The 24,895-nt window shown below is 44.4% G+C and overlaps 1 protein-coding gene across 1 annotated transcript in view; it reads right to left on the bottom strand.

Moving 5' to 3' along the window:
* Positions 1–20,682: 20,682 nt before the first annotated feature.
* crk (v-crk avian sarcoma virus CT10 oncogene homolog) overlaps positions 20,683–24,895 on the bottom strand; it is a 64,654-nt gene continuing 60,441 nt past the window's right edge. Inside the window, exon 3 of the mRNA XM_030337453.1 lies at positions 20,683–20,932. Within this exon, the coding sequence (XP_030193313.1) occupies positions 20,903–20,932 (30 nt within the window). The 3' untranslated portion in view covers positions 20,683–20,902. The remainder of the gene's footprint in view (positions 20,933–24,895) is intronic.

The raw sequence follows: 24,895 nt of genomic DNA, 5'->3' as shown, positions 1-24,895 counted from the left end.
TTTTTTCGGCAAAAATGCGAAAATACAGAGGACAAAAAATAGCTAGTTTTAGAAGATGGAGATGGTGCAGCACCTTCATCTACTTTGCCCTCAGTCAACGACCACCACACTGAAGAGAAAGCAGCAAACGTTTCAGCGGCTAACAATGCTACTGACAAACACGAGCGAGCCAACACTGAAAGGAGCCGCAGCCATCTGCTACAGCTAGCGTCAATGGATTTGAGGAGCCGTGTCGTCCAGACATACACTTTCCTGGGAGGAGAATTGGAACCGAGACCTTCGAGCGGTCATTTCAGAAAAGCTGGTTTGGCAAGTGGAAATGGTTGCATTATATTAGTGAGAAAGACGCCGTTCTTTGCTTCACCTGCTGCAAAGCCCTAGAGAAGGGGTTAAGACACACTGATAGAAAGACACACGCATTCGTAGTAGGAGGCTTTTGTAACTGGCGTAAAGCCACCACAAAATTTAGCCAGCACGAGTTGTCTGATATACACACTGAGTCTGTTAGAATGATTGCTTCGCTCAACAATATCCCAATTAATGCTCTCCTCTCAGAAATAGTGGAAAAAGACCAACACACTGCCAGAACAGTCTTAGAACTGTTATTCAGGTCGATCAAATTCCTCGGCCGTGAAGGACTCCCGTTAAGAGGCCATAACAACCGAGATGGGGTGCTCTGGAATCTTATGATGGAGCGGACACATGCAATGCCAAAAGCCCGCGAGTGGCTACAGCGAAGAGACAACTGGATGTCTGACAGCATTCAGAACGAGATCCTGGAAATCTTCGCTCACGCTGTTCTTAGAGAAATTGTTTCCGAGGCGAGGGAGCATAATTTCTATGGTCTGACTGCAGACGGGACCACCGATGTAAGTTCATCAGAGCAGTTTTCATGTAGTCTCCAATATGTTGATTCAAATCTCGAGGCAGTGAATGTGTTCCTTGGATTTTACAATGCGCCCGATTCATCTGGAGAAACACTTTTTTCATGCATAAGAGATGTTTTTGTGCGCTTGAATTTGCCACTGGATCGGCTAAAGGGATTTTGCTTCGATGGCGCTGCTAACATGTCGGGCCGCATCTCAGGCGTTCAGGCAAAGCTGAAAGAGCAGTGTCCAAATGCACTCTACGTGCACTGCAGTAATCATTCGTTGGATTTGGTGTTGCAAGAAGTGGTAAAGGAAGTTTGTGTTGTTGCAGACACTTTAAACTTCGTACGGGGTGTTTCAGTGGTGATCGGGGAGTCGTCAAAGCGTAAGACTCTGTTCAAGTCTATGTTTGGTGATGATGAGGTGGTCTGCAACTTGCTGTCTCTGTGTCCGACTCGATGGGTCGTACGCACACGGGCTATTTCACGGGTTTGCTCCTCATATACAGCCCTTTTGGACACACTGAAATTGCTAGAGCAAGACAAGACAGTCAGGGGTGATACTCGGGCAAAAATAGTGGGTCTATAGAAACAGGCCACTAAAGCCAGGACATACTTTGGCCTTTTGAGCTGTGAGGCTCTTTTTGGACCGTGCGAGGCCGTAGCCAGAACTCTCCAAAGTGAGAAGGCAAGTGCGAGGGGCGCACTCGAGTGTGTGGGTGCGTTACGACAGCGCATGCATGCACTGAGAGAAGATGGATTCATCAAGGAATTAACTTCGAAAGTGACCGCTTGTGCTCAAAGAAACAGGCTTAAAATGCCCCTTCCTTCAAGAACCAACACAACCCCTGCTTGTTTAAGGGATACAGCGTAGACCGAGGCCATCGTGAATGATGTAGGAGAGCAGCAGTGGCGGCGTGAGTTCTATGAGGCCTTGGATCTGGTCACTACCGAGCTAGATCGCCGATTCGACCAAGAAGGACTGCAAGTCGCTGCCATGAGAGAGCAAACCGTTATCGATGCCGCAAATGGAGACTACTCAAATTTGAATGAGATCACTGCTGCACAGCTCCCGGATCAGTTAAACAAATCTCGTCTACATATGCAGCTCACATTGCTCGGTGACCTCTCGAAGACAAAAGGCCTCAAGTCAGCTCAAGATGTTGCTGGATTCATCGGAACACTGCATCCTCAAACAAGGGAGCTACTAAAAGAGGTGGAGAAGTTTATTGAACTTTGTCTGTGTCTCCCTGTCTCCGCCGCCTCCTCTGAGAGGTCGTTCTCCACTCTTCGCCGCCTCAAAACGTGGCTACGGAACAATATGACCCAGAGACGACTGACACACCTGACTTTACTGCACGTCCACAGTGATGTTCTTGATCGGATGGACATTCAGCCACTGATGAAGAGGTTTATCGACAACACACCGGAACGGAAGTCTACATTTGGAGTCTTCAAATAGATAAGACCATGCATTTTTATTCATTTTTTGGTTATTGCTGCCGCCGTGCAGAATCTGTGTACTAGGCATTGTCATGTTTGTGGTATTAGTTTAGTGAGTGTGGACTGCTTGTGCGCGCTCTCTGCCAGGGAATATTAATTGGGGCAATTGGTCTGGATTTAAGCTGCTTGGAACCGACGTGGGACGCTCGGAATCGGGTGGAAATTAGGCGATTTCATGTATTTGTGACTCTTTTTGTGAGTGTGTGTATCCGGGACGCCGGTGCCCACGGACTGAAGTTGCAGTGACGGGATGGTCTCAATGGCTACCAGAAGGAGGGACGTTAGACCATCGTTTGAACGTGTTTTCATTAACGGTGGGGGGTAATTTGGGGAGAGAACTGATTAGATTGCGTGTTGGAAATCGTGTGTGGCTTTTGGGGGAATGTTTTAGAAGCGGTTCTCTCCCGGTGTCCCGAATACACACACACACAGTCACAAATACATGCAATCGCCTATTTCCACCCGATTCCGAGCGTCCCACGTCAGTTCCTAGCAGCCTAAATCGAGTCCATTTGCCCCAATTTATATTCCCCTGTCAGAGGGAATATTAATTGTGGGCCATTTGTCTGGATTTAAGCTGCTTGGAACTGAAATTAAAAAATTAATGTTTAGCACTGCCAAAAGCAGGACTTGTATTATGAAATGCAATTGAACCGGAAACCTGAAGATTGTACCATGCACGGCATGAGGAATAAAGCATTCAAATTAACTCCGACATTGCGTATACCTGGTGATTTATTATAGTCAAGTACAAGTCAGAATACTTAACGTAGACGTATTTAATACTCTGTGTTAATGACATATTCGGCGATCGGATGTCGTGGAAAAAAAAGTGTTAGTTTGCAACCGATATATAGGCCAATTCGATTTTTTTGTGTGTGAGCGAGCGCTAGTGAGCGAGAGACCGAGAGTGTTCAAGTTTATGTCCAAGTTTTTATTTTCCATATGCAACGTAGCCTATATATTGTGTATATATAAGCATATTTTCCCCCCATGTAAATACTGTATCTTATATTATAGACAGTACCGCAGCACCCCCCCACTCAAAATACCTTCCTGCGCACCTGGGTGTAGATGGTTTTCGCTCTGTGCAAGGTCATTAGCCCAAGTAAGTCCTACAAAAAAAGGACTGGAGTAATAGCAGATATTGAAGTTGTTAAATCGTTAACAAACAATTTGAATGGAACAATCGGTTAAGGTAAGTTAAGTGCTTGAGTCTCGACACTCGCGGGCTCCAGCGCAACTTTCCCTACCAGGTGCAGCCTCAGGTAGTATAGGACCATTCATACAGGAGCAAGCAAGAACGTTACCCTTTTCTGTCCTTGGGAAACGAAAAGACGGACAATCCGTTTCCACTTTTAGAGCAGTTTATCATTGCACATTTACGAGGCATTTCTTTTTTAAACTACCTTCATTTTCGAAAAATAGACTATGACAGATGAAATTATATTGAGCGGGACATTGACTGTATAATTATTATTATTATAACTTTATTCAAGACACAGGAAGGTCCACATAGACAGCACACTACATATGCATACACATATATACACATATAAACACACACACACTTATTATTTAAGGTGGTCATACCGTACCTACCATGTATATAACACATTGAACATTTAACACAAGAAATGGAAGAAATTCCATTATGCCCATGTACTTTGACCATACATCACTGGATCGGCTGGCGGCCGAGTGTGAAGCGGCTGGGATGAGGATCAGCACCGCTAAATCTGAGGCCATGACTCTTAGCAGGAAACCGGTGGATTGCTTTCTCCGGGTAGGAAATGAGTCCTTAGCCCAAGTGAAGGAGTTCAAGTACCTCGGGGTCTTGTTCGCGAGTGAGGGTACTAAGGAGCGTGAGATTGGCCGGAGAATCGGAGCAGCAGGGGCGGTATTGCGTTCGCTTTACCGCACCGTTGTAACGAAAAGAGAGCTGAGCCGCCAGGCAAAGCTCTCGATCTACCGGTCGATCTTCGTTCCTATCCTCACCTATGGTCATGAGGGCTGGGTGATGCCCGAAAGGACGAGATCGCGGGTACAAGCGGCCGAGATGAGTTTTCTCAGAAGGGGGGCTGGCGTCTCCCTTAGGGATAGGGTGAGAAGCTCAGCCATCCGTGAGGAACTCGGATTAGAGCCGCTGCTCCTTTACTTAGAAAGGAGTCAGCTGAGGTGGTTCGGGCATCTGGCAAGGATGCCCACTGGGCGCCTTCCTTGGGAGGTGTTTCAGGCACGTCCAGTGGGGAGGAGACCTCGGGGAAGACCCAGGACTAGGTGGAGAGATTATATCTCAACACTGGCCTGGGAACGCCTCGGGATCCCCCCGTCAGAGCTGGTCAATGTGGCCCGGGAAAGGGAAGTCTGGGGCCCCCTGCTTGAGCTGCTCCCCCCCGCGACCCGACCCCGGATAAGCGGACGAAAATGAGATGATGATGACTTTGGCCATACATAACTAGGCTATATAAAAAATAAAAGGGCCTGCAGGAAAATATAAATACAATACACCAAAAATTTACTTTGACGGAATGTTTCTGATCGTGCTTCAGCTTCAGATGCCGTCAAGAGGAGTCTCTGGTCGTAATCGGTCGCAAGTCCGTCCCTGACCAATCAGCATTCATTAGCAGAATGCTAGCGTGTACGGCCAACAACGGCCCAAACTGTAAGAAATCGAAAGGACATAAGTACTCATTCATTCGACTTTTGACCTATAATCTATATTGAACTTGCGGAATCTACAATAAAATTTGCGATATTTCAACGAAAAGCAGGTGAAAGAGACATATTTAGCCGTCTAGCCCCATAGACTCCCATTCATTCTGGACTCGCCCGCGATCACACCCAGTGGATGTCTGATGGAACTACAACCAAGATCGGTACAATGGGGCGTATAGGGAGTGCCCAGGCTCTTCGTTATGGAAAGCCAAGAAGGCCACAATCCGGCCCTAGAATGGCGCGGTAAAAGTGCAAAACCGCACGGATTCCGTACGGTTTGGCAAGAATTCCGTACGGTTTCCGTACGGATTCCGTACGGTTTTGAATGACTAATAGCCGCGGCTATTAGTCATTCACTCCGGCTATTAGTCATTCACTCCGGCTATTAGTTATTCACTCCGGCTATTAGGTATGCAGAACGAGCCCCTCCCTCTTCTTTGCTTGACCACTAAGTTTGAAGGCTGTCTAACCAATCAGAGCTGCAGTGCCTCCATGTTTCGCTGTAACATAAAGCTGTGTTGTCTTTACTAGTTTCACTACAATGTAATGACCACGATTAGCTAGTGGAAAATACATTTGTGTCTAGTACAGTGATATATTTGTATATGTTAGGCTATCGGCCTATATTGAGATGGCAGTGTGCGAAATACCCGACAATATTCGGGGATGTCCTCATCCCCAGATTGTTCTCGATATGCAGTAGCCATAGGCCATAACATTACATAAAATGAACATGAACTGAATAAATGCCAGGTATATAGCATATCGGAGACGGGCACACAATCAGTGCATTTGCAAATGAGAGCATGCAGTATGACCGATCTTGTGACATGTGGTCGGAGAGAGTCGTGTGCGTGTGTGTGTGTGTGTGTGTAGAGCAAGTTGTTGAAGGAAGTGTTTCTACTTGACGTTACAATATTTCATGGATGCAAGCAAGCCAAGACAATCAATCTATATCTATAGCCTACATGACAACACACACACGCACACACTTTAAACACACTGGTAAAGCAATAGGAGCCTGCATTGGCTAAAGTTGTTGCGATGCACGTTAATTTATAACAGGGAGGGGCAAAGTTGTGCATTGCAATTCTGCTGAATTATTTGGAGGACTTATAGCCTACTTGTAGTGAAGTATTTTTAACAGTGTGTGGAATCTACAGCTGATCACTTTCACTGGCTGAGCAAAATGAATCCCGAAAAGTTGAACCTCTGAATTGATCCTGAAAGCCTATGTCCTAGAATAATTAATTTGTATTCCGTTTTAGGCCATCTCACTAAAGGTCACTTAAATGTAGCCTATTTAAGCTCACCAATTCCAGTATTCAGAATGAAAAGCATTTATTCACAAATACGTTCTATTTTTTTGACAAGCGGAGCCGAAAGTCACGTGCAAGTATGCAAATTAGCCATGTGCGCCAAACAGAAGATAGACGCAATGAACTGATTGTTGTGCATTGTTGTGGATATGTAGGCTGTTTAGTTGTGGTTGTTTGTGGTCTTAGTGAAACAGTCTTGCCTTGGAGTTGGAGAAGTTGGAGTGATTGTGTGAATGTGCGAGAGAGAGCGCACCTGCCGTGGTGATGTTGGGCTTGTAATGGGCTTATATGTGATCAATGATGTATCTGTCTGATCGTATTAGCTGTAGATGGATGGTTAAATAATGTCACAAGATCGGTCCTACTGCAGGCTCTCATTTGCAAATGCACTGATTGTGTGCCCGTCTCCGATATGCTATATACCTGGCATTTATTCAGTTCATGTTCTTCTGAGTGCGCTAGAACGGTGCCAATTATTGTCGTGTTTGCATTGTAGGTAATGCACAACTTTGCCCCTCCCTGATATAAAATAACGTGCATCGCAACAACTTTAGCCAATGCAGGCTCCTATTGCTTTACCAGTGTGTTTAAAGTGTGTGCGTGTGTGTGTGTGTTGTCATGTAGGCTATAGATATAGATTGATTGTCTTGGCTTGCTTGCATCCATGAAATATTGTAACGTCAAAACACTTCCTTCAACAACTTGCTCTACACACACACACACACACACACACACACACACACACACACACACACACACACGACTCTCTCCGACCACATGTCACAAGATCGGTCATACTGCATGCTCTCATTTGCAAATGCACTGATTGTGTGCCCGTCTCCGATATGCTATATACCTGGCATTTATTCAGTTCATGTTCATGTTATGTAATGTTATGGCCTAGCTGGCTACTGCATATCGAGAACAATCTGGGGATGAGGACATCCCCGAATATTGTCGGGTATTTCGCACACTGCCATCTCAATATATAGCCTAACATATACAAATATATCACTGTACTAGACACAAATGTATTTTCCACTAGCTAATGGTGGTCATTACATTGTAGTTAAAACTAGTAAAGACAACACAGCTTTATGTTACAGTGAAACATGGAGGCACTGCAGCTCTGATTGGTGATGGCGCTCCTCTGTGTGCGACGTCGCGGAGCTCCCCATAGTCAAGTTGCGTCTTTTATGTTTTTCTCGCTTTTTAGTGCCGACTATGGCAATCAAACTGTCCCTAAACATCACATACGACCGGGCGAACTTACTGATACGGAGAGAGCGCAGTAATTCTGGCCTGTTTGACACGAGTACGTTGAGCGATTACCCGGAGCTACTCATCGCATCGCCATGCCAACCACCGGCAGGCAGCTCTCCCACCCAACTGCCCGTAGCGGAGACGCGGTAGATGGGGAGGAGTGCAGCGAAGGCTCGGGCGTTTGGCCAGCATAGGGAGGAAGGATATCCACGCAGAAGGACTTCCGGGATTGCACCTTGTTGTGTTTCTGCGAGACATGGCTGGGGAAAAGTCACCTGACGAGGCTGTGACACTGGACGGATATACGGTCTTCAGGGGGGACCGGAGCGCTAGGGATAGCGGTAAAACCCGGGGAGGTGGAACGGTCATCTACGTCAAACACTCCTGGTGCACGGACTGCAGGATTATTTCCAAATCCTGTTCGGAAAACGTGGAATATTTGACGCTCACTTCAGCAGCCATACCATCATTTCCCCTGCAGTTCTCTGCTACTGCTACACTTGCATCGCCAGCAAACTGAACCTCCAGACCGAATAGTGGCCAAGTGTATCTTCTAAAAGGAAAGCCAGACAACCTGATTTGTCTGATTTCCATTTGTTAGCAAAAAAAAAAGTAATAAAACTAATCGCACTGATGTAGTATAGAATTGTACTTTACCTAAACTACTATTTAAATTTAAATGTGTCCTTATCTCAATTTTTAAAACTTTATATATTTTTTATTATCACTATTTATTGTCTCTCTCTCTCTCTCTCTCTCTCTCTCTCTCTCTCTCTCTCTCTCTCTCTCTCTCTCTCTCTCTCGATCTCTCTCTCTCTCGATCTCTTGTGTATGAACTGTCTGGTTTATGCACAAATGGCGAATAAAAAACCTTTGAACCTTTGAACCTTTGATTGGTTAGACAGCCTTCAAACTTAGTGGTCAAGCAAAGAAGAGGGAGGGGCTCGTTCTGCATACCTAATAGCCGGAGTGAATAACTAATAGCCGGAGTGAATGACTAATAGCCGGAGTGAATGACTAATAGCCGCGGCTATTAGTCATTCAAAACCGTACGGAAACCGTACGGATTCCGTACGGAATTCTTGCCAAACCGTACGGATTCCGTGCGGTTTTGCACTTTTACCGCGCCATTCTAGGGCCGGATTGTGGCCTTCTTGGCTTTCCATATTCTAGGGCCGGATTGTGGCCTTCTTGGCTTTCCATCCAGTGGTGCCGTATCCCGGATTCAACTGATTGGTCGCTGACCAACAACCCTTACCGGAGGGCCTGTTACCATTCCCTCACTGGAGATCAGCTGAGAACACTTGGGTATTGTGTTATATTTGGGGAACTGTAGAATATATATAAATATAATATAAATGTTATGAGTAGATATTAATGTGACTGTTTTAGTGAACATCGACATTTTGTATTTTTTTATTACTATTTTTATTACTATATATTTTTTTTCTTTCTTCTTCTCTCCGTCTTTTCCATTGTCATGGCTGGCTCACAGGTTACTGGAGCTCAAGGCTTTCTGACTCCTGTTGGTGTGGGTCGGGGTAGAGGTGTGTTGGGGTTGCCTATCCCTTTCCCTCAGCTTAGTGCGTCTGTGGGTACTACTGTAGGGATGGCAGCGAGGTCTCCACGTCCTGTTGTTAGTGACACACCACACGCTGATCACACAGAACAAAATAGTTTCCCTGCGCAACAGCCCCCCTGCACTTCCACTCCTTTAACTACAGAGGACCTTGTAGGCCAGATGAGTGGCATCGTGCAACACATAGGTCAACAACTAGCAGACAGCATTCTCACACACTTGAGTAGGTCTAGTCCAGCGGCGGCTTTGTCTACTCCAAGTGTACACAGTGGTAGCTACGCTCCAGCTCAGGACTGTGTCATCAACTCAGCTACATGTAATGAGTCAGAGGAAGGTGAGAGATCCCCCTACTTTCAGAGGTGAGAATTCAGACTCAGTTACTCTTGAAGAGTGGATTGAGCTAATGCAAACTTTCATAAAGAAGGGAGGTCTATCTATTGGAGAGCAGGGTGAAGAGATTCTCATCCATTTAAGGGGCAAGGCCAAGGATGTAGTCAAAGTGGGCATTAAATCAAGTGGTGTTGACATCAGACATAGTCCAGCTTCTATCTATAGCCTTTTAAGGAAGCATTTCAGTTGCAAGCAGTTTTCACCACTGCCTCTGCAAGACTTCTACACGACCTTCCCTGAACCACGGGAAGATCCCTTTGACTACTGGCTTCGCCTTAACTGTGCTGCTGATATTGCTGCTGAGTGTCTCCTGGAACAGGGTAAGCAGCAAGACAGCTTGTCCATTGAGGTCACACGTATGTTCATTAGGAACTGCCCAGATTCAGGTCTATTGCTCACTTTTCGTTCTAAGACCATCGACAAGTGGTCAGCTGCAGAGGTGCAAGAAGTTTTGGATGAGTACCACTCAGAGAAGGTCATCAAAGCAGCAGGGGTAGGGAAAGATGGGGCTGTTGGGGAGAAGAACGTGGCTGTGAACAGGATGGAGGTGGAGAGTAGCCCAGCTCCCCTGTGTAGCGCTCAGCCAACACCACAGTCCACATCAGCTGATCACTCTGCTCTGGAGAGGATGATTGGTATGATGGAGAAGGTTCTTATGAATACTGCTCAGTCCAGATCAGCGGATAGAAGGACAAGTGGTCTACCTCGTATTCAAGGTCTTAAAGACACACCGTGTTTAGTTTGCAAAGACCCCTCTCATTCTGCCTTGTCACACTGTAAGGATAACAGACTGTGTTTCCAGTGTTTTTCTCCTGACCATGCAAGGGACAGATGTCCACGTAGGGGACAGAGTGCAGCACCCGGTGGCCAGGCGTCAAACTAACAGATCTGCGTGTGGGGGAGGACCACGTAGATTGTGAAAGTGTGCTTCCCACTTCTAGCTTTGAGGCTTTTTCTGACTATGAATCTCTTAGTCAGTTGTACAGTAGTGATTGTTCGTCAGAGAAGACAGTAATTTTTCTGAATTTGCAGACAGTTCCCAGGTCTGATAGTTTATTTTACACATCAGTTTCAATAGTGAATGGACTCTCTTTCAAAGCGCTTATTGATAGTGGATCTATGGCGTGTACTCTTAGTGAGTCTGCTGAAGCCATGTTGTTGAAATACATTCCAGGCATTTCAAAGCAGTCAGCTCAAGATATTGTGATTGTTGGCTGTGGAGGCCATCGTGTCACTCCAACAGCAATCTATGACCTCCAAGTCAGTGTGTACGGTTATTCAATGACTGTTCCCACTTTAGTTGTCCCAGGTCAGGAGATGATTCTGGGCAGTAATGTCATCAAAAGGCTTTTGACGTGTCTGAGAGAGGCAGGTGGCTATTGGAAGCTCACGTCCATGCCCAGCAATAACCAGAGTGATGAATGCTCTCAGTTTTTGTCCCTTTTCGCCAACACGCAGAGGTGGAGAGGTGAGTCTGTGCCAGACAGAGTGGGCACTGTAAAGCTCATGAGAAGTGTGACATTAGAGCCACAAACAGAGCACCTGGTTTGGGGTAAGCTACCCGTGTCTCCAGCCTTGTCTGTGGGTAGCACAGTCATCGTTAAGCCGACCAAGTCAAGATCAAGGCCTAAGCAGATAATGGTTGGCAGAGTGATCACACCGCTTTGGGGTGATGGCTCCATTCCGATGAAAATTATAAACCCAACCAATCATAGAGTAGTCCTGAGGAAAAATGCTAAGATAGCCGACGTGTCACCTTGTATTGCTGTGGAAGACCTGCCACAGCCAGAACAGATCAAGTCAAATGTGCAGTGTACGGACAGCAGCCCCTCAACTCCCAGGTCAGAGGAAGAGATGAAACGTGCCTTGTGCAGTTTGAACCTCCCTGACATCGATCTGGAGTCTTGTGAGGTGTCAGCACACTGGAAAGACAAGCTGCTCCAGACCATTGAGAGATATGAGTCAATATTCTCAAGAGACAAAATGGACTGTGGAGAAGCTAGTGACTTTGTCCATCGCATTCATCTGGCTGATGACCGACCCTTTCGTTTGCCTTACAGGCGTATACCACCAAGCCAGTATGCTAAACTAAGGACGACTCTGAACGACATGGAGGAGAAGGGAATCATTCGCAAGTCACGCAGTGATTATGCATCTCCCCTCGTGCTTGTCTGGAAGAAGAATGGTGACTTAAGGATCTGTACAGATTTCAGGTGGTTGAATGCTCGGACGGTCAGAGACGCCTACCCGTTGCCTCACCAGTCTGATGTGTTGGCTGCACTGGGCGGGAACGTCTTCTTTTCCATAATGGATCTGACATCAGGCTATTACAATGTGCCTTTGCAGGAAGAGCATAAGAAATGTACAGCCTTTTATTCTCCTTTCGGCCTGCACGAGTACAACAGACTGCCTCAGGGTCTCTCAAACAGTCCAGCCACGTTCATGAGAATGATGATGTCAATCTTTGGCGATGAGAACTTCGGCAGTGTCCTGTGCTACCTGGACGATCTCATGGTGTTCGTTCCTTCCGAGTCTGTGGCCCTTCAGCGTCTCGAAATGATCTTCTCCCGTCTGTCGAGTCACAATCTGAAGCTGGCCCCAAAGAAATGCTTTTTCTTAAGACGTTCTGTTAAATTCCTTGGCCACATAATTTGTGAGAAAGGCATTGAGACGGATCGAGACAAGGTCGAGGCCATCAGCAAAATCCAGGGAGTTGATCTGATGGAGGCTGACGGGCAGACACCATGTTCAAAGAAGATCAGATCGTTCCTTGGTATGGTGATGTATTATCAACACTTTATTGAGGGATGTTCTGCGAAGGCCAAGCCACTCTTGAAGTTGACAGCAGGGTCCAGTAAGCAGACTCGTGGGAAGTTGGGGAGAAAGCCAAAAAAACGGCCGAGTGTCACTAAACTCGCCCCTACTGATTGGACACCTGCTTGTCAGCAGGCCTTTGAAGTCCTGAAGTCAGATCTGCTACAGAGTGTGACCTTAGCTCACCCAATGTTCGACCAGCCTTTCATTTTGGCTGTTGACACGTCTTTTGACGGAGTTGGAGCAGTCCTCTCTCAAGTCCCTCCTGATGAGGAGATAGCAAGACCGGTAGCCTTTGCCAGCAGAACGTTGTCTCGGTCACAGATGAACTACCCTGCTCATAGACTTGAATTCTTTGCACTGAAGTGGGCTGTTTGTGAAAAGTTCAGCCATTGGCTAAAGGGAAGACATTTCACTGCATGGACTGACAACAACCCTTTGACATACATTTTGACAAAGCCCAGACTGGATGCCTGTGAACAGCGATGGGTGGCTAAACTTGCATCATACAGCTTTGACATAAAGTATGTCCCAGGCCCCAGAAACATTGTGGCAGATGCTTTAAGCAGAGAACCCTTCGTCCAGTCTTGCGTAAGCCACCGCATTGTTACCGAGCCATACATGTCTCTCATGAGAAATTTCAGTGGTGTTGTGGATGACACAGTCCAAAATGCCTTCAGGTACTCCAACAATCATCAGATGTTCCTGAGATCAGGCAAAAATCCACATAACACATCCGCCGACGAAGCCTCAGACACAGCTGTTCTGCAAGCTCATTCCAGTGGTGGTCTGAGTGAAGTCCTGGGTGCGAGTCCGGCTGGTCCTCAACTGCAGCAGGTTGACTCCCCCATTCCTCACAGCAGTCTTGTGAACCAACAAGGGCAGGATTGTACTATCAGCCGAGTCCTCTACTATATCGAGAGACGGCGGAAGCCATCGAAAAATTAGAGAACAGATGAGTCCTTCAGTGTGCGCCAGCTCCTGAAGTATTGGGACAGGCTCGTGATCCATGATGGCTTACTGTGCAAGGTGAGAAAAGATCAAGGCATGAACAGACGACTTTTTCTCTTTGTCGTGCCCAACTCTCTCAAAGCGCAAGTACTGAATGGAATTCATGATTCCGCTGGTCACCAAGGGAAGAGCCGAACGCTGACTCTGGCTAGGCAGAGATTCTTCTGGGTTGGCATGAAAAGAGACGTTGATGATCATGTGAAAAACTGTCATCGCTGTGTTGTTGGAAAGACACCAGAGCCCGGTGCTTGTGCTCCACTTGAGAGCATCCGCACATCGGAGCCGATGGAACTGGTCTGCATTGACTTTTGGTCTGCAGAGGTCAATGATGGAAGTCCATGGATGTGCTTGTTGTGACTGACCATTTTTCCAAAATGGCTCATGCATTCCCATGCAAAAATCAGTCCGCTAAGCAAGTGGCTCGGAAGCTCTGGGACGATTTCTTTCTCGTGTACGGTTTCCCTAGGAGGATTCATTCTGATCAGGGAGCGAACTTTGAAAGCAAGTTGATCAGGGAGCTGTTGATTCTTTCAGGTGTCGAAAAGTCGCACACAACACCATACCACCCCATGGGCAATGGCGTGGTTGAAAGATTCAACAGGACCCTTGGGTCCATGATCAGAACGTTGCCTCCTAAGTCCAAAGCAAAGTGGCCCCAGATGTTACAGCTACTCACCTTCTGTTACAATTGCACAGAGCACGAGACAACAGGCTTTGCACCTTTTTATCTGATGTTCGGTAGAGTCCCTCGTCTCCCAGTAGACGTACTGTTTCAAACTGTGGTTTCTGACGATGTTGTGGTGGACCACAATGAGTTTGTGTCACGCCTGAAGAAAGACCTGCGTGAAGCGGTACAGATTGCACAAAGACACAGTCAGAAAGAACAGACTAGACACGCAAGGCTCTATAACAGGAAGGTCAAGGGGTCGCCTCTAATCATTGGTGACGGAGTGCTCGTTGCGAACAGAGGTGAAAGAGGGAGAAGGAAGTTGGCTGACAAATTGGAGTCAACAATGTATGAAATTGTGGCTGCGAACCCTGACATCAATGTCTACAAGATCAAAGACGTTGCCTCTGATAAACTGAAGGTAGTCCACCGAAATCTACTGCTTCCTGTGAACTTCTTACCGATTGGTGATGGAGAAGACACCCACACCAGGGGTAGTGGTGAGGTGGTTCCTGAAGTCAGCCCTTCGGAAGAAGTAGATCACAGAGGCGAGGTGGTGCCTGAAGTCAATTCTGTAGTTGAGGTGGATGTCAGTGAGGGGATGGTTCCCAAAGTCAACCTCCCAGGTGAGATTGATGGCAGCGTTGACCGGACTGTACACTGGGTGCTGTCCAGCCCTGATGATTCTGAGTTGGAGGATCGACAGACTGGCCTCTCTGAAGGACATGATTTGTCTGATTGGGTGTCTGAGCCATTTGACTCAGCTAGTGTCATCGGCAGTGATCGGAGTTTGGAGGACAGTGATGTTCCCCCTATAATCAATTGCCGACACAGTGCTGAGCTCCACCCCGTGGTCATTGCACATGAAGAGGTATCCACAGATGCACTTCCAGTATGCACTCAACCTCTGGGTTTTGAAGACACAGTAGCTCGAACCAGACGAGGCAGGGCTGTCAACCCTCCAGAGAGGCTCATTTGCGAAATGAATGAGCAAGTCCTTGACACTTCAGAGTCCACAGTGAACTCTTTCATTTATTTAGTTAAAAGTTTGTTTTGAGATTCAACATACAGGTACTAGATGTCAGTGTAGTCAGTCTATAGACATAGTAAGACACAGTTAGAGATAAGTATCATTTATAGCAATATTTGAGGTGTAACAGGCATCTCAAGAGTCTACTTTTGGTCTTGTGGATGGCGCCATCCCATTCCTTAAGTACTCCTTAGTTGGAGGATTCCTTAATCGACAGCTAGTGATATTTGGTTTCATTGACTTGTTAGTGCCTGTATATTTTTTTTTTTCCGGTTTTGAGGCCTAGGAGGTATTTTTTTATTTTTTATTTCTATCTCTCTTCCTCTTTATTTTGGTGAGTGTTTTACCGCTACGTCCCCAATTTAGCAGGATTTAAGGGAGGTGTATGTAACGGAACAAATAAAATGAGTATGTATATAGTTAAATCCTGTATCATTGGGTCAAGAGTTTTATTTTGATATGTTGCTAATGTTGTATTCCGGATATCCTGCAGCAGAAAAGACGGTAACTGCTGTAGGTAGGTTGAGCATAAAACGTGTCCGCATGAAACATTCATTAAAGTCATTTTATCATTGTCACTTATCTGTAAACGGTTGTTTAATACACTCTTCGTATATTTGCCATTGTATTGTTTCTTTTATTTGAGTTTTGATTTTCGTTTGCATTTGTAATATTGTATGTATTTTGTCTAGGCGGACCAGGAAATACTCTAAACATGTCCTTTATGTTGCTGACCCTTTGTGCAGGTAAGCGATAGGTTGTTTTAGTTACATGTATGTTTATAATCCCACTTGTGGCGTTGCTAGCATTCAAAATCTAGAATGTCTAGCTAGCCGGTCCCGCCATTTTTACATGCAATACCGCCGGTCGCCACACGAGGGGAGGGATCACCTGTTTATGTGCGCTGTTTAGCGCGACTCTGTTTTAAATATATATAATAAATTATAGAGCAGAAAAGACGGTAACTGCTTTTTACGACGCAATTGAGCCTATTAAAAGCGCGCGTAAAAAGCGCCGTTTTGAACATCACAACTCCGTAAAATACGGCGTTTCTCTAGTATGCTAATAATCTCCGCCCACCTTTTCTCTCAGCCAATGCATTTGAAGTGTTTGCGCCCAATCGCTGAACAAGACAAGCGGACCAAATGAGTTCAACACAGATCTCCTCTCATTTGGCGTTAGTTTTAGCGTCATATTCATATAGATATATATATATTAGTAAATGCAGTTTCAACGTTGTGATAACCGTGGTCCAATCGATAGAGACGCTTGCTATGTAGGGAAGAGGTTGTCGGATCGAATCCATTTGTCAGATTTGTGCTTTTGTCAGATGGTCACGCTTTTATGATCGCAATGCTTTTTAGTCCGCAAGCCAGACCTCCTGTGTTATAAGTTCCAAATTCAGTGCCTTTTTAGTCAGCCAGCCAGATCATCTAGGTGTCTTGTTACACGCTTTATATATATTATATTTAAATTATTACAGCCATGGAGCCTTTATTTTCGCGGAGTTATCATAACATCCTCTCTTGTTCAATCGATATAAATACACAGTGGAAAGGAGTGAGAGGGAGCCATAGAGAGAGACACTGATGAACTGGGGAGCCATGCTCTACGTTCAGAGGCTTGTAACAGTCTACTGAGTCTGACACGGTGCTTAAATGGGCTCTGGAGACGCAGGAATGTTGTTGGATTCAACTATTTGTGCATGGAAGCAAAAAAATATCTCCCCATCAAGGCCAACAGCAGAGTAGCCTACGAAAAGAATAGACTGATATGAATGCTTCAAATATTAAAACCCGATTGATTAGACAGACAGACAGACAGACACTTTATTTACCCCAAACTAACTTTCATAATCCAGCAGGTTACACAATACAAATAACTCTTACACAAATACAGACAGCCTATACAGTAGGCTAATACAGCGCCCACCTCAGCAAAAGGTAAAATGTAAAAAGAAGATATAAGCTACATTTAAAATACAGAGGCTGTAGCCTACATAAAAATACAGATGCCACATGAAATATGAAAATAGGATGCAATGTATAAATATGCAAAACTAGGATATAACTAGGCTATAATGAGAATACTTGGTTAACTTACATCTGTGCAATGACTATCCTCCTAAATTAAATTAGTTAGATGGAAAGATTTTTGTCTATGGAATGATCCTGTCACTTTACTGCCACACATTGTGTGTGTCAGTAAAGTGATGAGGTAGGAGAATCCGTGTATGGTTCGTTCTTTGAATATTCCGATTTATTTCAAAATCAGAAAAAACAATTAACAGGATTGTTTTTTGGTTTTTCTGATTTGGTTTTGAAACTGAAAAAGGGCAAAAGGAATAAACAAATAAACGGCATTTGATTTTGTGTTTGTGTGTTGGTTTTTAAAACCCGAAACAGAAAAACAAATAGGGCCTACAAAAATAGATACATTTATAGTTATAGGCTACACCAGAAGGCAGAACGCAGCGAAGAAAAAAGAGCCAACCACCTAAACCAGCAATAGACTGTCTAATTATATTTAGCCTTAGTTATGGCCACACTTGAACCTTATGGTGATTTAATTCGTGAACTATTTGACACTGGAAAGACACGACGCGATCAGTACCGCTCTAAAGCATTCTGGTGCCCCGAAGTACTCCGTTATGATGGTGAGGAGGTTCTGTGTGGAGCACAACCTTCGAAGAAGAAATCTAGTTTCGCCGGCTCCCATGGGAAACAACAAAGCTGCCCATTGTAGAATGCGAGTGACTCGATGGAACGTTTGAAACGTCTTTATATGTATTATTATTATTTATTTTTAAACAACCTCTTGCCTACAGAGCAAGCGTCTCTATCGATTGGGCCACGGCCACGGTGACCACACTGTAGGAACTGGATTTACTAATATATATCGATATGACGCTACAACTAACAACAAATGAGAGGAGAACTCCTCAAAGCAGATCTATGCTAAACTGATTTGGTCTGCTTGTCTTGTTCAGCGATTGGGCGCAAACACTTCAAATGCATTGGCTGAGAGAAAAGAAGGGCAGAGATTATTAGCATACTAGAGAGACGCCGTATTTTACGGCGTTGTGATGTGCACAAAAGCGCCGTATTTTACGCGCGGTTTGATGTTCAAAACGGCGCTTTTTACGCGCGCTCTTGAAAGGCTTAATTGCGGCGTAAAAAGCGGCGCTTTTCTGCGCATGACGGCGTAAAATACGGCGTTTTTCTACATTTTACGGCGTTTTTTACGGCGTAATGAAGGTGATACGCGTCTAAATTATGCCGTTTTCTGGCGGGGATGGCTTGCCATACACGAACTCCCTTGCACTACAGGATTACGAGCGTCAGTGTCGTACGCGATGGAGGGTGGGTGACATTCCTACAGTCTGTGATGATAGGCTATATTTCTACAAATGACATGACGAAACAACAAAAACTAAGCTAACATTAGACTATAGCCATACCAGATAACGCCATACCAGCTAACCCTAACTATTTCTATTAAACTCTGAACCACTTTGCAACAGGCCACTGTGTGTTGGTGTGTCTTATTGCTTCCCACGTCTGCGTCTGCATCTTTCCCACTCCTGGCTAATAGTTTCAGCTTTTGTACTGTATATCAGAAATGATCACCCTGTACCACACTGCTGACTTGTTGATGTTTTGTGAGCACTCAGGCATTTCTCTAGGTATCTTCCTACTGGAGTCATCAAAACTTTGAACTTTGTTATTGTAAGAAATATTGTGTTGCAAAAACACTTTGTGTCTTACCCTTACCGTTACCCTAACCTTAACCCCAGTAACATTTCTTCATCATAAACTACAAGTTACGCAAAATGGCATACAAACGTCCAGTCCAATATGAAAGAAAAAAGCTAGCTTCATTAAGGAATCGAACCCCTTATCCCCGCGTTAATGAGTTGTTCTCTGACCACTAACCCATCAGGTCTTAGTACATGCTATTCAAGAGTTAACCACTTGACAATCTTTAAACTTCGGTTGCCTAGAAATTTTAAAGACAGTGATGTGTGTACATTGTGCGAGTATTGAGTAACTGCTAACTAACATACGGGTTTATGCGTTCACTGAACAAAGATTATGGAAATAAAAGACCACTTTTCCATCAGAAAAATCATCAGAACCGTTATTACCAACCCATAGACACTAAAAGCCAAAACCTTTCTCACATGCACACCCATCGCGAGTGACGGCTATGCGCACAGTGCACACCCATAGCGAGTGACGTAGGACGTAAAGTCCCGCCCAGGTCGAAGTGGCGTCGATTTAGAGAGTCCCATGGTCCTAGCGCGAGCTATCTTTGTGTAAATGTATCTCCGTGATACATTGACTAGTTTAGACTTCTGCCCTCGTTTTTTTGCATCATTTGTATATTGCTGTACAGCATAGAAACATTTTCTAATTACAGTAGGTCAGCATATCAAGTATTTGTAGCCTACTCCTTTTCTCCCCAGTTTAAATGTGTTTCTTATATAGTAGGCCTACTTTAGTATAACAGCACTTGGACTAGTAAACAAATCACAACAACCAACATGAATTTGAGGTTTTATTCATGAAAATGTGTGAACTATTTACAAAAATAAAACGTGTAGGGAGCGGTTGCTAGAGTCTAATGCCCTGTTTACACCTACCCGATAGTGGGCCCCGATGGTGCCCGATGGCTAAATCAGCAGCTATCGTTATAACATCGGCAAATAGCGTGGTTGCATCGGGAAACACTGTTACTCTTCCCGGGAACATCGTTAGACAACGGGAAGAAACGGGAAGATATGCTCAATGATCGGGCAACATCGGCAAAGAACGAACATGTTTGTTAATTTTGGGTCTATCGGGGTAGAATCGGTTACCAGGTGTTGCTATGGGCTAATCGGCTATAATCGGGAATAGAACGGGAGTATAACGTAAGACATCGCAAATCGTTCGGGAATTTTCCTGGGCACATCGGCTATATCTCCTGGAAGCCACGGTACTGCCCATCTTGTGCTGGGTAAATTGCTCTGATGGCCTGGGCCTCGTTTCCGAATAGGGTCCAGCTGCAGCCCCGGAGAACAACACCCTGGCGTGACAGAACACCCAGGCGTGACGGAAGTACTGTGGCTGGACGGAAGTTACCTCCAATTATTTTCTATAGACAAATAAACGTATTTATAGCTTGAAATAACGTAACAAAGAAATAAAAAAATATTTTGACACGTTAGTAACCATTTTTATAGCTTAGAAAATGTATTTTAACGTTATTTAGACAAATACCTCAGGATTCTTTTTTGCGTTATTGAATTTATTAGACCAAAAAAAGTAGATTATTAAAACAATATTATGACATGTCAGTAACCATTTTTATAGCTTAGCTTATAGCTTATTTTTTTAACGTTATTTAGACATTTACCATTAGAATTAAGTAATTGTTTTAATATGTCTAATAGAATCAAATGTATTTTTTTGTCAAGTATATCATTATAATTTGATATAAAGATACATTGAAGAATAACCACACCAAAGTTTCCTCACAATTTATTCAACAAATAATCTACAGAATCTTAAAGATATAGGTTCTTCATGATGCCATCAGCTCCAACTCACTGTCAAAAGAATCAAACAGTCAAATCAATATTAAGACTATACAATATATTATTTGTATTCTGTCACTGGAAACGATATACATTTCTCTTTTTCGCTTCAGTCTGAAGACTGGTGGAAGTAGTCCAACCGCCATTTGTTTGGCCTCCTCAGTGAAGTGTGCAAACCTTCTGCCGTGCCTGAATAAATAAGGAGAAATGATTGTAAGAATTATACATATTTAGTTCATATTGGGGTTGAGGTGTATATTCATATCTGAAATAAAAAAAAAACACACCCATCCAGGTGGAAGTTCTCAAGCAGTACTGTGCACCACCATTTTCTGAGGACTGGCATGTCTTTCTAAAGTAAGGGGATATTCCAAGAATTGACAATGATAACATATGTATACAAGTATGAATTTCTCGATGTTGTAATTAACAAAGTTCAAAGTTCAAAGGTTTTTATTCGCCATTTGTGCATAAACCAGACAGATCAAACACATTGGAATTCTTGTGCAGGGCTTCCCAAGTCAAGTACAGTATTAATACAAAGAGAGCGAGAGAGAGAGGGAGAGGGCGCAGCACAATAAATAGTAATAATAAAAAATATAAAAAGTTTTAAAAATTGAGATAAGGACAAATTGCATGTTGTGCATTGCATTTCAGAGAGCACCACAGTAGATAGTGATTTACAATTAAAAATTAAAAAATTTATATATATATTAAATTAAATTGAATTCAGCAGTGCAACCATACTGTATAACCATGTAGCAGCGTTATTGCACGTAGGAAGTGGGGTAGGGTGGTGAGTATATATTTAAATAAATAAATAAAATAAATAAATAAAATACAATATTGCATATTGTATTTTTTCAGATGTTCTCTGTTAATGCCATCAGTCGCACTGTTGCAGGGAAGAAGCTATTGAAGAATCTTGTTGTGTGTGTGATGACACTGTCCGCTCTACTGTGTCTGAGTCTGTATTTGCAATATTTGTTATTGAGTAGAGGGTGAGCTGGGGGAGGGAGTCTCTAATGATTCTGCATAAAATGTCAGCATAATCACCCACTAGTTGTTCCCCACAGGCCTTCAAGACTCTTGGATGAACGCCATCTGGTCCCATAGCCTTATGGGGGTTCACCTGCTTCAGAGCCCTCAGGACCTGTGCGTGTGTAATCTGGAAGGCAGTGTCCATGGAGTCACAGGGGGCTTTTGAGGGAGTGTCTGTGTTCAGCCTGTCGAACCTGGCATAAAAGTTATTAAGGCGGTCTGGAAGGGTGGCATCTCGGGTGTCTGGGGTCGTCATGGTAGTCCTGTAATTCGTAGCTGCCTGGATTCCCTTCCACATGCTGCACGTGTTGTTGTTCAGGTAGAGGCTTTCAAGTTTTTTGGAGTGGGCCCTTTTTGCAGCTGTGATAGACCTCTCAAGGTCATACCGGGCTCTCTTTAAATTCCTCTTGATCTCCTGACTTGAAGGCCTCCCGTCTAATTCTGATGCTTTGTTTTATGTCCCCATTAAACCAAGGTTACATATGTATACATATATATATATATATATATATATCATATATAACACATGTCAAAAATCCAATCGTTATTTTAAACGTATCTTTTCAATTGTCAGCTCTTTTTTCATTTAATTTAATGTCTACTTACAACAGTGAAGTCAAATGGTGCATCCATGGCAAGGTACCAAGCGTACTGTGATGGAACAATGTAATTGGTGACAACATTCACACGCGTTGTTATATCTGTTCAGTACATTTTAAGTTTGCGACTGAGTATACCATAATCATGAAGATCCCACAGTCATTCCCATATTCCTGTGGTGGAAGTCCCTGAACCATGAAGGTAAAACATAATATTAGAAACACATATAAAAACGATTTATTCCTTAAAAGTTAGACGAGAAAAAAGGCATGTACCTCGATATCATGTCCAGTTTTCTCCAACCAAGTTCCTGGAACAAGCTGCTCTGCGAGATCTCTGTAATGTAGTGGTTTACAAAGTACCTATTAAATTACTGCAGCCTTTACAAAGGGATTAGCTTTATGTGATTTTCAGCTATCTCACATGTCACCATGTAAAATATTGATGTGGCCATTGTGTGTCATAAATGAACACATTTCACTGGCGTCCAATGGTATCTTAAGAGTGAATGATAACTTACGAGAACACTTTCCATATATTTCAGATCTGATGACATGTGATGAGCGCATGACTACTTGACTAAAAGTCAGGGAAATGTGACTCCCTTTAGAAATGTCTTAAACATAGGCTCGTCAGGGGAACATGACTGCCTTTTGAAATGTCTTAAAGAGCCCATGCCATTAAAATCACATTTTTCCTGTTGTTTGTTAAATAACATAGGTCTGAATAAGTTTGTGAGCTGTGGTAAGTTTGAAATCTATGCAGTGTGTCTGCTGAATGCAATAGGCAATGAAAGGAAAAAGGCAGAAGAAATGAGCCAATCTGGATAAGGTGACACTGTGACGTAGCGTTGTCAAACTATTATTCATGGCCCTGCCCACTTGGTTGGTTCGTAACCACCCACAAGAATTCTGAAGGAGTCGTGATTGAGCTAGTGCTGAATGCTAATATGTGTATGGTAGTTGCTTAGTTCGTTGTAACAGGCTAGTTACAGAATTTTGAATGCAATGGCAGAACGACATCGAAGTACATGAACTGCGACATGCTGCCTGCCGCCGGTTGCTGCGGCGCGAGGCACCACCGCCGCGAAGCACCACCGCCCGGCAGCGGGCAGCCGGGCGGTGGTGCCTTGCGCCGGCAGCAGGCAGCAGGCAGCGCGCGGTTCTGTCTACTACAGATTGATGTGGAAGTGGAAGAACCAGAGACGTCGGAGAACCCGACGAAGTCCTTTGTGATTCATTATATCGTCTGGACGTGCACAGCTTTTGGCCGTGATAATATGTATTATTTGATATAGATATCTATGTATTATATGATATTATTTAGATATAGAGCTCCAGGACTGTAACGCAAGTGTTGTACACTTCCTTGTTACTTGGATAACCGTTCTGCTGTTGGTGTGATGGCGCATAACACGTCGGACTCTCGTCTCTGGTATTTCTACAACGAGACTCGTAGTGGGGGTTATCTCAGCCATGGTTGAGAATGAATTGGGGGAAAGGAACATTGGCTTTGACTCCCTGAAGTAGGCATGAACCACAACATGGAGGAGAAAGGGATTGTTGACCGCGGTTGTCTCCCGCCGGAGCCTCGCTGCCGATGGACCACCGCTTCAGGAGGCGGTGATTAGCGCTGACCGCTGCCGAGGCGGCGGGAAGCAGGGCTCAAGCGGGATACATTCGCGGCCAACAATCCCCTTCTCCTCCATGTCGTGGTTCATGTACTTCAGGGAGTCAAAGCCAAAGTTCCTTTCCCCCAATTCATTCTCAACCATGGCTGAGATAACCCCCACTACGAGTCTCGTTGTAGAAATACCAGAGACGAGAGTCCGACGTGTTGTTTAGATCCTAATAACAACTCCAGCAGCGTTACAGTCCTGGGGCTCTACATCTAAATAATATCATATAATACATAGATATCTATATCAAATAATACATATTATCACGGCCAAAACCTGTGTGCAGACGATATAATGAATCGCAAAGGACTTCGTCGGGTTCTCCGACGTCTCTGGTTCTTCCACTTCCACATCAATCTGAAGAAGACGCGGTCGTTTGATCGTCTGGAGGCTCACACAGCTTTTGGCCGTGATAATATATATTATGATATAGATATCTATGTATAAAATGGGTTTCTAAGAGCCATTGCGATACATCCACCGTAAACAGAGCGCATGGTACCGTGGCTACAAGCTGCTCAGGGCCAGGTGATAATATATATTATAGATTATATGATATAGATATGTATAATATGGGTTTATAAGAGCCATTGCGATACATCCACCGTAAACAGAGCGCATGCAGGGCCAGGTGATAATATACATCATATATTATATTATATATTATATAGATATCTATGTATAATATGGGTTTTCTACGAGCCATTGCGATACATCCACCGTCAACAGAGCGGCGAGCGCATGGTACTGTGGCTACAAGCTGCTCAGGGCCACACCCCCACCCCCCTCCTTGACCTGCCTTGACACGCCCACCGTAACCAGAGCGCATTGTA

This window comes from Gadus morhua, chromosome 16, assembly GCF_902167405.1.
Source record: "Gadus morhua chromosome 16, gadMor3.0, whole genome shotgun sequence".
In the NCBI taxonomy this organism is placed as follows: domain Eukaryota; kingdom Metazoa; phylum Chordata; class Actinopteri; order Gadiformes; family Gadidae; genus Gadus; species Gadus morhua.
This window is presented reverse-complemented; position numbering and strand designations above follow the sequence as displayed.